The sequence below is a fragment of the Prionailurus bengalensis genome, chromosome D3, assembly GCF_016509475.1.
Source record: "Prionailurus bengalensis isolate Pbe53 chromosome D3, Fcat_Pben_1.1_paternal_pri, whole genome shotgun sequence".
Classification (NCBI taxonomy): Eukaryota; Metazoa; Chordata; class Mammalia; order Carnivora; family Felidae; genus Prionailurus; species Prionailurus bengalensis.
The window spans coordinates 22,313,343-22,328,063 of record NC_057356.1 but is presented as its reverse complement, the minus strand read 5'-3'; the positions used below and the strand labels follow the sequence as shown (position 1 = coordinate 22,328,063).

The 14,721-nt window shown below is 49.2% G+C and overlaps 1 protein-coding gene across 1 annotated transcript; it reads right to left on the bottom strand.

Annotated features, from left to right (window-relative positions):
* Positions 1–4,102: 4,102 nt before the first annotated feature.
* On the bottom strand, positions 4,103–13,707 carry LOC122470983 (SEC14-like protein 3). The gene is made up of 12 exons (XM_043559267.1): positions 13,584–13,707; positions 12,526–12,601; positions 12,206–12,249; positions 12,025–12,084; positions 10,793–10,981; positions 9,764–9,859; positions 9,045–9,105; positions 7,799–7,882; positions 6,575–6,681; positions 6,045–6,184; positions 5,779–5,948; positions 4,103–4,942 (listed from the first exon to the last, which is right to left on the bottom strand). The coding sequence occupies exons 1-12, from the start codon at positions 13,635–13,637 to the stop codon at positions 4,821–4,823; spliced, it is 1,203 nt and encodes a 400-aa protein (XP_043415202.1). The 5' UTR covers positions 13,638–13,707; the 3' UTR covers positions 4,103–4,820.
* Between the last annotated feature and the right edge of the window lie 1,014 nt (positions 13,708–14,721).

The window sequence follows — 14,721 nt, the reverse complement described above, 5'->3', positions numbered from 1 at the left end:
AGGACGCTGGACAAGCCCTTTCACTATTTTGGGTCTCCAGGACCCCCATTTCTAAAATGAGCATGTTTGCTGCCATGATATGTGGGCCTTAAGTCCTGGAAGCTGGCCAATGGAGAGAGGATGAAAGGCCTCACCTGGCCCTGTACTGGGATGCTTCATCTGGACCAGTGGAAATCCTTACCCTGGAAATATAGGTGGCCTCTCCCTGGTATAGGCAAACCAGGGAGAGGAAGGTCCAGGGAGGCCAAGTGATGGCCTGCTGTCACCCAGCTAATACTGCCATGCTGGAATCGGACATGGGGTAGACTGTCCCCCTCCTACCTTCCTGACTGAGCGTGTCTTTCTGTCTGGACCACTGGAAGCTGACAACTGACAGATAAGTGGGAGAGTTCTGTGTGTGACTGCTGTGACTTTGGCTGTTCCCACCCAAAAAGAGGCCGGCGCCGTGGTAAGGCAGAGCGGGACCAGGTTAGAGGGGCTACTGAGGGCCTTCGGCTTGTGTGGGCAGATGGATGTTACTGAATCTGCCATGGGCACAGCCCCTGGGCTGGGAAGGTAGCAAGGTGGTGAGTCAGGGGGCAGGGGCCAGGAAGAAATTGTAGCTTGGGTGGGATGGGCTGTGGGCTGTTGGGTAACCCATGTGGGTGCCTTGAGGAGGAAGCTTGCTCTGGTGAGGGCAACCCTGCTTGGTGCCAGGACCTCATGATATGTATACTAATAACATTCCCCTGCCCTCCTTTACCAAACAAATATAATAAGTATGTAACCATCCAAGACAATTTAGAGACTTCAAAAAGATCTAAACCTACAACTCAGACCATTGTTAACTAGCATCTTAGTGTAACCATATCCAGACAGCTTTTGTTGTATATACACATTAATATAATGGTCCAGTTTTTATTCTGTATTCCAGTATTCTATAATACTCTGCAGACAGCTCTGTAGGTCAGATATCTCTTTTACATTTATGACCGTACGAACCGTGGAATGGAGGTATTAGAATTTATTCGGTCCCTTGTGGATGGATATTTGTGCTCTTTAGGTATTTTTCTCTTAAACCTTGTTAAGTGACAGCTCACTGTCCTTTGCCCCCTGCCCCCATTTAGTAGTTGAACACACACCTGCTTAGGCGTTACCTGGCTCCAAGTCTCTGCCAAGGGCTGGGAGGGGAGGAAGATGCCAGGGCTAACAGCTTCCCCTCCACAGAGTTCCAGGCGAAGGGAACACCCATATGGTAGTCGTGGGACCACTGACAATCAAGAAGCTGCTGATGTCATGGTTTAAAAATAGGTGCAGGGCGGGGAGGCAGCCTAGGCCCCAAAAGGTCTGGTTCCACCATCCAGGTTCGTAGACACTTGCTCTTGGTCCTGATCTCCCTGCCTTATCTTATCCCAAGCCACATCCTGTTTTTCCCCACATGTTCCTGGTTTTTCTTTTTCTCCTTTGAATAACTCTGGGCTCAAAGTCTGCCCCAGCTGTCTTGTGTGGCCTGCCCTAACCTCCAGGCAGTCCTGAGCCACTCCCTGGCCCCATCCTTCCCAGCCTCTTGAAAGACACTGAAGCACTTGGTGGCAGTGGTGCTGGTCTTCAGCTGTGTCACTCTGCTACTGATCCTGTTCCTACTGGCTCTGAAGAAGTTAGTCCAGGCCTTTGCGCTGCACTCTCCCCTTGGCTGCCTAGGGAGCATGCTGGCCGACCCAGGATGCCAGGAGTTGAAACCAGTGGCTGAAGCAATGGAGAGACCCTCTTCTGAGGAGGAGATTGATATGGTGTCCCAGTCTGCCATCAAGGAAAGCTTGGAGGCAGCAGGCCCTTCAGAAGACAACTAAACCACTCTTTTACACACAATAAAATTTTCTATTTCTCTAGTGCTCTGGTCTTGGGTTAACTCTCTCTGGCTGGCACTTGTGTATGTTAGCACCATGTGTTGGGGGACGAATCGGACCTCTTAACTGCATGATGTGAAAGTGGGCTCTCTGGAGAGGCCACTGCAGTGGTGGCTTCCTGAGGAAGGTGCCTGTTTGGCACCATTTGGCTTGTTCTCTGCCTGTGGGTTGCCCTGGCCTGGGGCCTGCATGGTAAGTGTCCCAGACTGCCAAATTTGATCCCTCTTATGGGAAACAGCCCGTAGCTACCAAGGGAAGCTGAGGCCTTTCCTTCCCAGTCAGTTCTGGGCCGTTGGAACTGAAAGGTAATTGACCTTCACACACTGTAGGGAGCATGCAGACCTCAGTCTTTCTGCCCCTACACTGCTTGCTGACCATTGCTGTAATGGGGTGTCCATCAGCCAAGGTAACGAAGTAGGGCCTTTTCCCCTCCCCCTACACCACCTCCTGGACATTCAGAACTGGAGCTAAGTGGCCCCTCAGTGAGGCTGGGAGCTGGGGAGGGCTATTTCTCCACTGGTGGTGGAAATGAGGTGGGAGCTGATTTGCCATGGCTGGGTGTCAGCAGATGCTGAGGGACACTTTTTGGTTCTCAGTTCCAGCCCTGGCCTGGGCTCCCTGTGCTGCCCTGTTTTTTGGTAGCAAGTACCCTTCTGCTCAAAGTGATATCCCTGAGCAGCAGTAGAGGAGGTGAGGCAAATGAGGGCATCCAGTGGTGCTTATGGCTGCCTCAGCTTCGAGGGTGCAAAGGTCCACCCCCTCATCCTCTTTCTGACTCCTCTGCAATGTGGGATCCTTTCCCTCGGGGGCAAGGGTGAGAGCGCCATGTCCATCTACCATGCACCACTGATGCCTGAGCCAACCTCTCCCAAGGACCCCTTGGCCCACATTGCTGATGTTACTACAGTCTTCCAAGACAGTGAGCCCATCCTCCTCTTCCCTTTCTCCCTTGCTTCACCCTCCCTTCTCCCTCATTTGTAGGGTGGCCAGATAAAATACAGGATGTCCCATTAAGTTTTAATTTCAGATAAACAATAAATTTTAAGTATGTCCCAAATATTGCATTTCCCCCCATAAATATGACAACCCTCTCTTCCTTTTCTTCTCTTTCTCCCTCCCTCACCCTCCCCATCTCTGAGAGTTGGCAGTCTTATTCTGGCATGTTGCTGTAGTAACATGAATTTGGTGGGAGTGAGCAGGTGGGGAGGGTAGCCTTAACTTCAGTGCTATTTCTGCCATGCATGGGCCAAAGGAAACAAGGCCAGTGCCTTTTGGGAGCTCAGTTTCCCATCTATAAAGTAGAGATAAAATCCTGTACCTGTAAGCGCAGATGGAAAGTGCTAGCTGCTGCTGAACGTTTGCTTGATTGGTTTCAGAGTCAGGCCTCCCACTCTGGCTCACTCCAGCAGCCTTGGTCCTGGGCAACCCATTCCCAAGGACCAGTTAGCCCTTTGGTTCCCACCCACCCATGTTCTCTGTGTAATTTGTTTCCTCCTGGCAAGAGTTGTGTCAGGATGTAGGGCTCAAGCCAGTGAGGGACTCCAAGTCCCTGACTTGGAGTAGGAACATCGGGGAGACCCTACTTCTCCCTCAGTCACCCAGGGCCATAGTGGGTGTCAGAGGGTCATGCTTCTCAGAGGCCATGTGAACAGTGGACAGCATGCTAGGTTTAGAAGCATAAGGTTTAGAAGCATAAAGTTTAGAAGCTGGCCCATTTTCCCATGAGTTTCCTTGAACAAACATTATGCAGTTGAGTACTGGTGGGTCTCTATTGCCTCAGCTTCCCAATGGGCATAACACATATTTTGTCCTGGGTGTCAACTAAGGACACATCTACTGGAAGCTCTAGGACAAACAAATCATTCCTTCTCTCCTTTTTTGTGTAAGTAGGCTCTTAGGAAGTGGTATTAAGGGACAATTAAGAGCAATGTCTTCGGAATAAAGAAACAACAACAACAACAACAAAAACCCTGGATCTTGAATCTGCCATTTAAGAGTTGTATGACATTGGGAGTGACTTCACCTCTCTAAGCCTTAGTTTTCTATCCATAAGATGGCCATGATAAGTGGTCCCAGGGAAGGTTTGAGTGTGAAATAGGCTAAATTCATTAAGCACTTGGCACCATGTGTGATATGCAAGACATCACTTACCAGATGATAGCTGCGATTTTTAAATTTTTAGTGCCAGGCAGCAGCTAGAACCAGATAGGACTTCCTTTGCTTCCGGTAAAATTTCTTTAATTGTTTAAAATATAAGCTGTGAATTCCAAGGGAAAAGGGTAAGGGTCAGAGTGATGGGTTGGGAAAGCTGTGTGCTGAGTCAGACAAAGCCTTATGCAGACATCTCCTACCTACCTGAGGGGGCAGCCACTCCCAGAAACCTGGGGGCTAGATCACCTGGGTCCTGCAGGAGAGTCCCCTGCTTCCACAGCCCTGTCTCTGTCCGAGGTGCTGAAACCTGCTCCGGGTAAGGTTCCTTCTTGTCAGGCATACCCATGAATTACTTGCTCATTACCTTAATTCAACTTCACAAGTATACATTGAGCATCTACTGTATATGTATCTAAAAAGAATTTAGATATACCTGTAACCCACGTGGCTCATAGATGATAGGGAAGAAATTCAAACACACACACAAATGCCTTAGAAGAAGTGAGGACAAAAGCTAAGGATTCATTTCCTATTTCTTGGGTTTCAGTGACATTCACCTCTTGCTTTTGCCTTGCTTCTTCCCCTATGCAATCTTGGCATCCTCCAAAACTGTGCCTCTCATACCTTTCCTGATCTAACCACAGCATATAAGTCTTCCCCAAGGCAACTTTTTCTCTACTCACTAGTCTCAGTGTCAAGAGGAGTAATGATCAATTTCTGAGGGGATAGTATATAGATAGACAAAGGAGAGGGTCAGGGGTCTCTGAGAAGTGAGGGGGCAGCCTAGACAGGGGTGAGCTCCTTGTCATACTTCTGCATGCCCTCGTCTGGGAGCAGCACCTCCACTGTGAAGCTGACCTTCTTGGCGTGGACAAAGCTATAAGTGTTGTCAAAGCGCAGGACATCTGGGGAAACAAATGGACCGATGGGTAGTTAGATCTGGCTTCATACTCCCCATGTCTCTGCCCTGGCCACCGGAGGGATGACAAGCTCTATTCCTAATTGCTGTGTTTGCCAAGCTGGGGCAAGTTCTCACTACTCCTGTCCCTTTCCCATGGGAGCTGTCACCCTTGAGCCATGTCTGTAAACAGACACTGACCTCCTCTTGGCATGTGCCCAGGCTGGCTTTAGTTGCTCCAACTGACAATGAGAACAATGGCCATTGCATCCTATTGTCTCTACACCTGGACATCGCATGATAGAGGTGTGGGGTGGGCAGTTGAGAATGTCAAAGGCCTCTCAGCCTCCTTGGATAAAGTGAGATGCTGGATAAGGCCTGTGCACACCCTTTACTTCCTCACAACCACCCCAAAAGGCAGGGTTTGTAACCTCTGCTTCACAGATGAGCAAGCTAAGGGTCTGGATTGGTAAGATTTTGCCCAGTGTAATGCAGCTACCATGAAGCTGAGGTGGGACCCTGGCATCACACTCAGCTCTGTGGCTCTGGACAAGTTGATTTACTTCTCAGAGCCCCAGTTTCCTCCTGCAAAATGTTGCATCTGCCCTATTCTCTGCCTGTGTCCTGAGTGCTCTCACTCCCTGCAAGGCCTATGTGTCTCTGGTTCTTGGTGTGTAGCAAATGCTTGAGAGTGGGGCCTGAATGAACAACTGTGTGAATGAATAGCACTAACCTAGGCTGTATGTTCCTGGGGAAGGGGGTGGTCACTGACCCTCTTTTTCTCTTTCTAAACTATGAGACAGGTGGCCTTCCAGAGCTGGGGCCCAGCCAGTGTAGACTTACATACACCAGCTTCTGAGCAGGTGAGGCTCCCGTCCTCAGGCACCATGTGGGCATTGTAGCGCTGGCTGGGCAGCACTTCTGTCATCTCCCCAGCCCTCTGTCGCTCCCCCATCTTGGTCTTCAGGAAAACACCAAAACCAATGTCTGCACCATCAGATGAGAACTGCCACCTGGGTGAGCGGGAGGAGGACAAGTTCCTGCTCAGTCTGATGGGAACTTGAGGGTCTAAGACACAGCCAGGGATGGGTTGGTGGCCTGGTGCTTACCTGAGGACACAGCCTGGGAACAGAATCTCATATTCCACCTGGTGTGAGGAGCCACGGTTGATCTGCACTGAGTGCTCATACTGAGTCTTCACTTGGTCCCGCACATACATGGACTTGGGGATCTCCCCACCATAGTTAATCTGCAGACACAGGACAAAATGGGCTTGCTTCTCTCTTTTGGCCATTGCATTGTTTGTGCTGTTTCATCTGCTTGAGATGCTTTCAACATCTTCTGGAAGTATCCTGCTCACCCCGTCCTCTCCCACCCCCTGGGAAACCTTCCCTGACCCTACAGGGTCAAGGCCTCTTCTGGAAACTTCCCCTTCCAGTTCATCCCTCTGAGTCAAATTTTCCTCATTTCTTGTTTGCCTATACAGCTTCTGAGAGCCCGGTGATGGTAGGGCTAGGACTGTCTAGCTCAATACCTGGCTCACAGGGGTTTCTCCATAGACATTTGTGGAATGAATGGATGGGTGAGAAAGGAACTCAGCTCTATTCCTTTCCCCTCCCCTGTCTGGGGCTCTTCATACCTTAGTTAAACATTTGGGGTTCCCATCTGGGTCAGTCAGAGTCCCCCCAAACTGAACAGGCAGTTCCTCGGGACTGATTAATTTCAGCAAACCGTCCTTCCAGTTGCCTGTGGGCAGAGGGGTTGAAGAGTTGTTACCAGGCATGGAGGGGACTTGTCAGCCCCTCATTTCCACCAGGGGGACCTGAGCTTGGGGAGAAACCCTACAAGGATTAGGCTTCCAAGGCCAATTCCTCAGCTTCCCAGGCCTCAGACTGCAGGAAGTGTTTTCCAGCATTATGTTGCTATGGAAACATGTTTCCTCCTAGGTGATGGGTTGGCACATTTTTGAGGGTCTTCCAGTCATGAGTAATGAAGATAAGAATTATCTAATTGTCTCAAGAAGACTTTATTTTTTAAAAATGTTTATTTATTTTTGAGAGAGACAGAGCGTGAGTGGGGGAGGGGTAGAGAGGGAGGGAGACAGAATCCAAAGCAGGCTCCAGGCTCTGAGCTGTCAGCGCAGAGCCTGACGTGGGGCTCGAACCCACGAATCATGAGATCATGACCTGAGCCAAAGTTGGATGCTTAACCTACTGAGTCACCCAGGTTCCCCTCTCAAGGAGACTTTAAAGCCTTATGAGGTCAAGGACCTTGTGGGGGACCCTATAGCACATAAGTGGCATTTATTGACCTTTCCTTCTCTGAATCACATCTTCTCTTCTACTTTTCTTCCTCATCCTCCCCAGCCCAAATTGGCTTTATTTTTTTTTTAATTTTTTTTCAACGTTTTTATTTATTTTTGGGAGAGAGAGACAGAGCATGAATGGGGGAGGGGCAGAGAGACAGGGAGACACAGAATCAGAAACAGGCTCCAGGCTCCGAGCCATCAGCCCAGAGCCTGACGCGGGGCTCGAACTCACGGACTGCGAGATTGTGACCTGGCTGAAGTCGGACGCTTAACCGACTGCGCCACCCAGGCGCCCCCCAAATTGGCTTTAGAAGCACTGAGGTGTTGAGTGTTGAAAGGAAAATGAGGCTCATAGGCTCATTGGCTGATTGACTATCAACCAAACTGAAACTGATAAGGAAGAAGGTGTGAAGGCCTTAGTCACCAAAGACAGGGAATGAAGCAGAGGTAACTGGAAAGACTTTGTCGTGTAAAATACATTTCGCTTCACTTTTGGGGACACGTTTCTGAGTCTAAGTGGCACAGAGTTCAGGGGATAGAACTGGAATTACTTACTTCCCAATACTATAATTTTTCTGCGAGTGTCTTCACTCAGGAAGGGCTTCATGAGGTTGTAGCCCACAGGGAACAGTTTGGTGGCTGGAGAGATATAAACAGAGATAATGGAGGAGAAAATAATTCCATTGGGCCATTCTCTCCATAACATTCATAGCCAATCATATGGAAAAGTCATGAATTGGAAAATGCCCTGCACCTGACAAACCATTCAACAACTGGTCAACCAGCCAACAAACAAGCAAGCAACCACCCACCCAATCATTCATCCAATCTATCAACAAACCAACAGAATGGCCAATCAACTTATCTTCTATTCAGCCCACCAGTAAACCACCAACCAGTCAGCCAACCTACCAAATAGTGAAACAACCAATTATCAAATCAGCCAACCAGAAAACCCATCAGCCTGTTAAGCAACCAGCTAACCACCCAGCCAATTACCTTCTGCAACCAGCAGAAGATCTAGCCAAACAACAAACCAGTCGGCCAACCAACCAATCTGCCAACTAGCTACTCACCTACCTACTCAACCAAAAATGCCAGCTGATCACTCAGTCGACCAAACTAACAACTATACAACAAACCAACCAGTCACCCAACCAACCAACCAACCAACTATCCAACCAAACACCAGTCATTCAACTAGACAGCCAACCAATTTGCCAGTAAACTAGACAATCAACTAAGCAGCTAATCAACAAATCAACCAATTAACCAGCCAACCATCAAATATCCACACACCCTTCCATCTACCAATCCACTCAAACAACAACACAAATACCTATTGAACATCCACATGGTCCCAGGCCTACAAAAGATACAACAGAAGTGGAAAATCAGAGGCCCTGCTTTCAAGGAGCAGACAACTCAGGAAAAAAACCAGGATGAACACACATAAGACAACTAGAGGCCTCCAGAAGACAGCAGACAGGAGAGGCCAGACTTGAATGTTCCAGATGCCAGTACCACAAGCAGTTTGGGAATGGAGAGATCAATGTAGGTGGGAGAAAAGAGTGAGGATTCCTAGAAGAGCTAGTGTTGGAACTGCCTCTTCTCGCAGTAAGGCCAACCATAGAAATTGCTATTTATGGAGCACTTACTTTGTTCCAAGCACTCTAAGTGATTTTTATGAAGCCAAGCAACCAACCTGCCTCACTACTACCCAGGAAAGAAGGCACTTTTGTTGTCCCCAGGGTTCAAATGACGAAACAGAAGTACAAAAAAGTGAAGTCACTTGCCACACCTTTCACAATGAGCATGAACTTCAGGGTCTCTGGGTAATTCTCTTCAAGGAGGCCGAAGAACTGTGGAACCAAGAAAGACCCCATCAGAGCCTACATCTCATCTTCTCCTATCCCCATCACCTTTGCAATCTCCCATCTGGAGTGTTCAAAGAGAGATAGAGGGTTTCCCTTCTTTTCATCACCTCCACTGGCCTCTGGAGGACAGCTTCGCACCTCAGACAATAACAACCACACTTTAAAAACAATTATTTTTAGAGTAAATCTTATAGTAATTATAGTATAGCGATATTAATGACTATTGTATATTAAATGTTCATTATTTGCCAAGCACTGTGTACACATTTTATATATCAACTCACTGGAATATCCCTACATCCCTTTGAAATGCAGAATATCAGTGTCCCCATTTTGTAGGTGAGGGAACTGAAACATGGAGGGATGAAGTGACTTGCTGGAGTCACAGAGCTAGGGATGACAGAGCTGGGAAGGGTTGGAAGAAGGTGGTCCTGGTGGTGTCAGTACAGTGTTGAATCTGAGGCCTGATTTGTGGGCTCTTTCAGGAAACACATTAAGGCCACTTAGGTCCTGAGTCACAGTGCTGGGGCCCAGAAAGTCCACTGTCTTTTACCAAATCCTGGCTCTGAGTGAGCAAGAAGGTCACTGCAGACTGAACTCATCATTAAAGTAGGCAGGGGTCACCCAGGGGCCTTCTCCTCACCTCTTGGTACACTTCCACCAGAGGTTTCCAGAAGTGCTTCAGTCCCAGGCCCTCACAGTCAAATATCATCACAATGGTCTCAATCTTCTTTCCCAGCTGCAAGGATGAAAACAAAGACCAGTACCCAGGTTTAGGGTGCAGGCTCAAAACTTGGGAAATGGTGACCCTAGCACATGACCCCTCAGAGATTCTTCCTGTCCCCTACTCTGAACAAGTGAACAAAACAGTGAATGCATTTACCCACACATCCACCCGCCCATCCATCCATCCATTCATCCATTATCCATTTATAATCCATCCATCCATCCATTTGTCCATTCATCCATTAATTGGCCCACCCATCCATCAATTCACCCATCCATCCTTTCTTACTGCCATTCAATCATCCATTCATCCCTCCATTTGTCCAACTGATATTTATGAAGCACCTATTTTGTGCCAGACACTGAGAGTATAACATATAATACTCAATAATCCACAGTTCTGGTCCTCAAAGGGTTCACAGCCTGCTTGGAGAGACTGACAAGCAACCAGATCACTATAAGTTCTGAGATAGATGCTGCAAATAAACAGCACAGGAACTGTGAGAATATATGTTAACCCATATATGACGGGGACATCAGAGAAGGTGACATCTAAGTTTGAGACATGAAAGATAGAAGGGAAAGAGCCAAGGGGAGTGTGGGAGGTAGGGGTGTGCTGGAAGTAGAGTTATCCAGACAGAAGGAACAGAACAGGCAGCCTCAGAGGGAATAACAGTAACTAGGGTTGAGAAATATGCATGAAGCTCTGTGTGCTGGGCCATACATTTGCATTATCTCATTTAATCTTTGCAACCATTATTTATTATTTATAGGTGAGGAACAGGCTCAGAGAGGGGAGACCACTCTCCAAGAACACACAGCTAGGAAGCAGCAGAGCTGAAATTTAACTCCAGAGTCCTTTGGTGGTGATAGTAGAGAGCACAGGTGTATTCCTGGGACCATGTTCCCTGGCAGCCTCACCTCCCCACAGAGGAGCTGGCCTTACCCGCTCGGTCTGCAGGTCACACTCATGCAAGATGCGCTCGCAGTCCCTCATCTTGGTCTTAAGCAAGTCTTGCTTGGTGACTGAGAAGAGCAGGCCCTTTGGGTCAAGTGGTCCAATGATGTCATACCACACGGGGCAGCCATCCCGGTCATAGCCACACAGGCCTCCAGGCATGTACTTTTGGATCACCTGGGCATGGAAAAGATACACAGAACTTGGCATTATTCACCTCCCGGAGACCCCCAGACTAGGTTAACTTGGGTGGCCCAAGCCTACACACAACATGATACAATCACTGTCTCTTCCCTGAAGGTGGCACTATTGTCCAGGTGAGAAAACTAAGGGACCTTCAGGGGAGGGCCTTACAATGAGTACATGGCAGAGCCAGGCCTTACCTGGGCCTGGCTGAAGGCTTCTGGAGTCCTTAATGTTCTGGAGTCCCCCCGCCCCCAACATCTCCCACGTTCTTTTCCATTGAGAGAAGTTAGGTTTAGTGATGGAAAACATGGATTCTGAAGGTCAACATGTCTGGTTCAAATACAGACACTCCTGCTTCCTTGTTGTGCATCCTTGAACAAGTGACACTATCTCTCTGAGTCCCATTCCATTCCCTCTTCTGTAAAATGGTTTAGATACTTCCTCCCTTAGGGGACTGTTGGGGAAACTCCCCAGTATCAGTGACTGGCCCACAGTTCATGCTCTACAAATGCAACCATGTCCATTGTTTTACTAAGGTGCCAGTGGGTGGGACTGTTCTCTCCAACTCCTTAGTGGGTTAAGTTTCTTTCCCACCAGACAGGATGTTCTGAGCAAGACCCTAGAGGTGAGGGCTCAGAGGCACAAGCTGACTGTGGTGGTGAAGAACCCAGCTTCATGAATTCAAATCCCAGCTCCACATTGGGGCTGTGGGACTTTGGGTAGGCTGCTTAACCTTTGCTGGACCTCAGTGTCCGCATCTGTAAAATGGGGACACTTGCACCCACCTCACTGAGCTGTGAGGACTAAATAAGTTCATGCGGCTAAAGTTTTAACTCAGGTCAGAATCTCATAAACACCCAGGAAATATTCATAATTATCATAGGAGAGGTGCCTGTAGGCCTGTGGGCAGTTCTACAAGCTTCCCAGGCTTTCTGGCCTTCACTCATGCTTTCCAGTGAGCCAGAGGCTGTTTGAATGCTGTGTCTGTAAAAACTTGGGATGTGTGTGTGTGTGTGGGGGGGCGGTTGGCTCACCTCTGGGGGCTGCCAATCAAGGATGTGATCAATGTCCATGGACTTCCGGAACTCCATGTACTGAAAGAGAGAGGAGAGGTAAGGTCTCACAGGCTCCCAGCACCTCTGAGATAGGGGCTCAAGACATGGATTGCCCCCCACAAAGCCTTTCCCCAAATCTCCGGGGGTGGATGCATCTCACCTTGCGGAGCATGGCCTCTGATTTCTGCAGGTCAAAATTTCGAGCTGTGTGAAGATGGAAGGAAGGTGTGAGGTGACAGAGAGGCTACCTTGTGGTTACCTCGTCCTGGTTCTGGGCTGTGAGGAGCTAGGCATGGCACTGGGGGCCCGGGGAAGGACCTTCATTCTCTGCACCCTCCCTTCTCCTGGACCTGAACATATGAAGTGAGATGGCATGGCTGGATTCTGAGAGCCATGAGTTGTTGTGGAACAGTTGGGACAAGGCCCCTCTTGCTGCCCCTCAACCTGATCCGCCCCCCACCCCCCAACCTCTGCCCTCACCTCGGAGCCAGCGCAGAAGGAAATAGTCATCAGGATTGGGCAGGGCAGGCAACACATCCTGCACATTTTCTCGGAACTGGGAAAAGAGATGCTGGTTAAAGTGGCTTCTGCACTTAGCCTTTGCCTCCAGACCGAATAATTATTTTCATCATCCCTTCTCTTACACATGCAGTCTGGTGCATAATGGTGGAAGGATGGGTGGGCAGATGGGTAGAAGGAGAGATGGATCATTGGATGGATATATGGATAGATGGGTAGGTGAATGCAAGTAAGGATAGATGCTAAGTAAATGAATAGAAAGAAGAATGAATAGAGGAATGGGTGGGTGGATGGAAAAAGAAGGAAGGAGAAATCAATGGATGGGAGGAGAGAGAGATAGTTGAGTAGAGAAAGGAGAGATTGGTGGGTGAATAGAGAGCAGGGGGGATGGATAGATGGGTGGGTGGGGTGCAGGGTTGGATGAAAGAAAGGATAAATGAGTGGGTGGGATGTGGGCAAGTGGATTGGAGTATGGAGGTATCCATAGTTCTTTCCATGTGCTGACTCACCAAGGCTTCTGCCTTTTTTCATTCCATTTTCTACAAAAGCATGGTTAGTGATTACGTGTCCCCTTCCCCATTGACCATGGGGATGACAACACACCCTGCCCTATCTCGCTCTTCCAGACAGGTTGTCTTTCAGGGTCCTGGGGAAGGAGGGGGAACAGACTCAGAGGTGCAGACCATTAGCATCCTTAGTCTCCCACCTAAGGGGCCTGGGAGGGATAGGAAGAGGGCAGCTGTTTGGTAGAGCTCTCTAGTTCTGGTTCCTACATGAGAAGTCAAGTTTGATCTGGCGCACACACTATTATTGCTTGGATGCGGTACTGTTCCATCAACTCCTGCCCTGGACAGAGCTGATGTCACTGGCCGCTTTGGAGCATGGCCCTGGGTAAGGTGACAGTAAAGGGAAAATATCAAAGACACTCTAAGCCAACAGAGTGGGCCAGGGCTCTGGCCACCTCCTCCCCTTGCCCCTCAACCCTTTTCTTCTGGGGGTCCAGGGAAAGGGTCTCTCACCTTGGCCAGGGTCTCTGCCTGCTTGGGGCTCAGGTCTCCGACTCGGCCACTCATGGTGTCTGGTTGCAGCTAGAGGAGTGGGGGACGCTTCAGGCAGAAGCCAAGCTTGATCTGTGGCCCTGACCCAGCTAGAGCCTTTTGCCCCACTCCTGGGTGTGGCTCCAGGCCCCTCCTCCTTAGCCAACTGTTGGATTGCACGTTACATAATTGGGATTAAGTGAGGTCCCGTGCTTGGCTCTGAGACAGGTCTGGGGGGGCAGGTGGGCACAGGATAGCATGCCAGAGGGCATGGTTGTCCAGGCTGGGTGCCTGTAAAACCTCCATCCATGCTCCCAGACCTCTAGAGAAGCGGGCAATGTCAGGAGGAGTGAGGACTTCTCCCTGCAGGCACTCTTTCTCTCCCATCCTCAGTCTCCCCATCTCCCTAATGAAGAGACCCCACACCTGGAGTTATGCAAAGGTCACCCTCTACACCCAGCTCTGACTGGTAAGAGTCAGGGACTTGGCCAATCCAGTAAATAATTCATTCAGTTTGTTGGGGGTGGGAAACTCACATCCTTTTTCACCAAGCATCCATATTTAAGAAGAGACAGGCTAGGGCAGAAAAATGGAACTCAAATGTGTCCTTGCTGAAGGTTTGTTTTTTTCCACAGGATCATAGGACTTCTATGATGCAATGCTGACCCTGAACCTTCAGCATGAGGAAGGGCTGAGCACCCCCACCCTGTTGCCTGCTTTCCCATCACTGCGATCCCTCATGCCCTGGGCCCTAAGGGAGAGGTGGTGCATATTGATAGTCTTGGGGGACAGTGAGGGTGTTTTTTGAGATTTTTTAAATGTTTATTTATTTAACAGAGAGTGTGCACAAGCTGGGTAGGGGCAGAGAGGGAGAGGGAGAGAGAGAGGATCCCAAGCAGGTTCCATACTGTCAGCACAGAGCTCAACACAGGGCTCAGACTCACAAACTGTGAGATCATGACCTGAGCCAAAATCTGTCACCTGATCTAAAGAGACAGAGTCAAGTCAGATGCTTAACCTACTGAGCCACCCAGGCACCCTTCGGATTTCAAAGGCCTGATCAGTGAGGGGTGTCCACCAAGTATGCGAGGTGATGAAGGAAGCCCAGAAGATTTCCCTG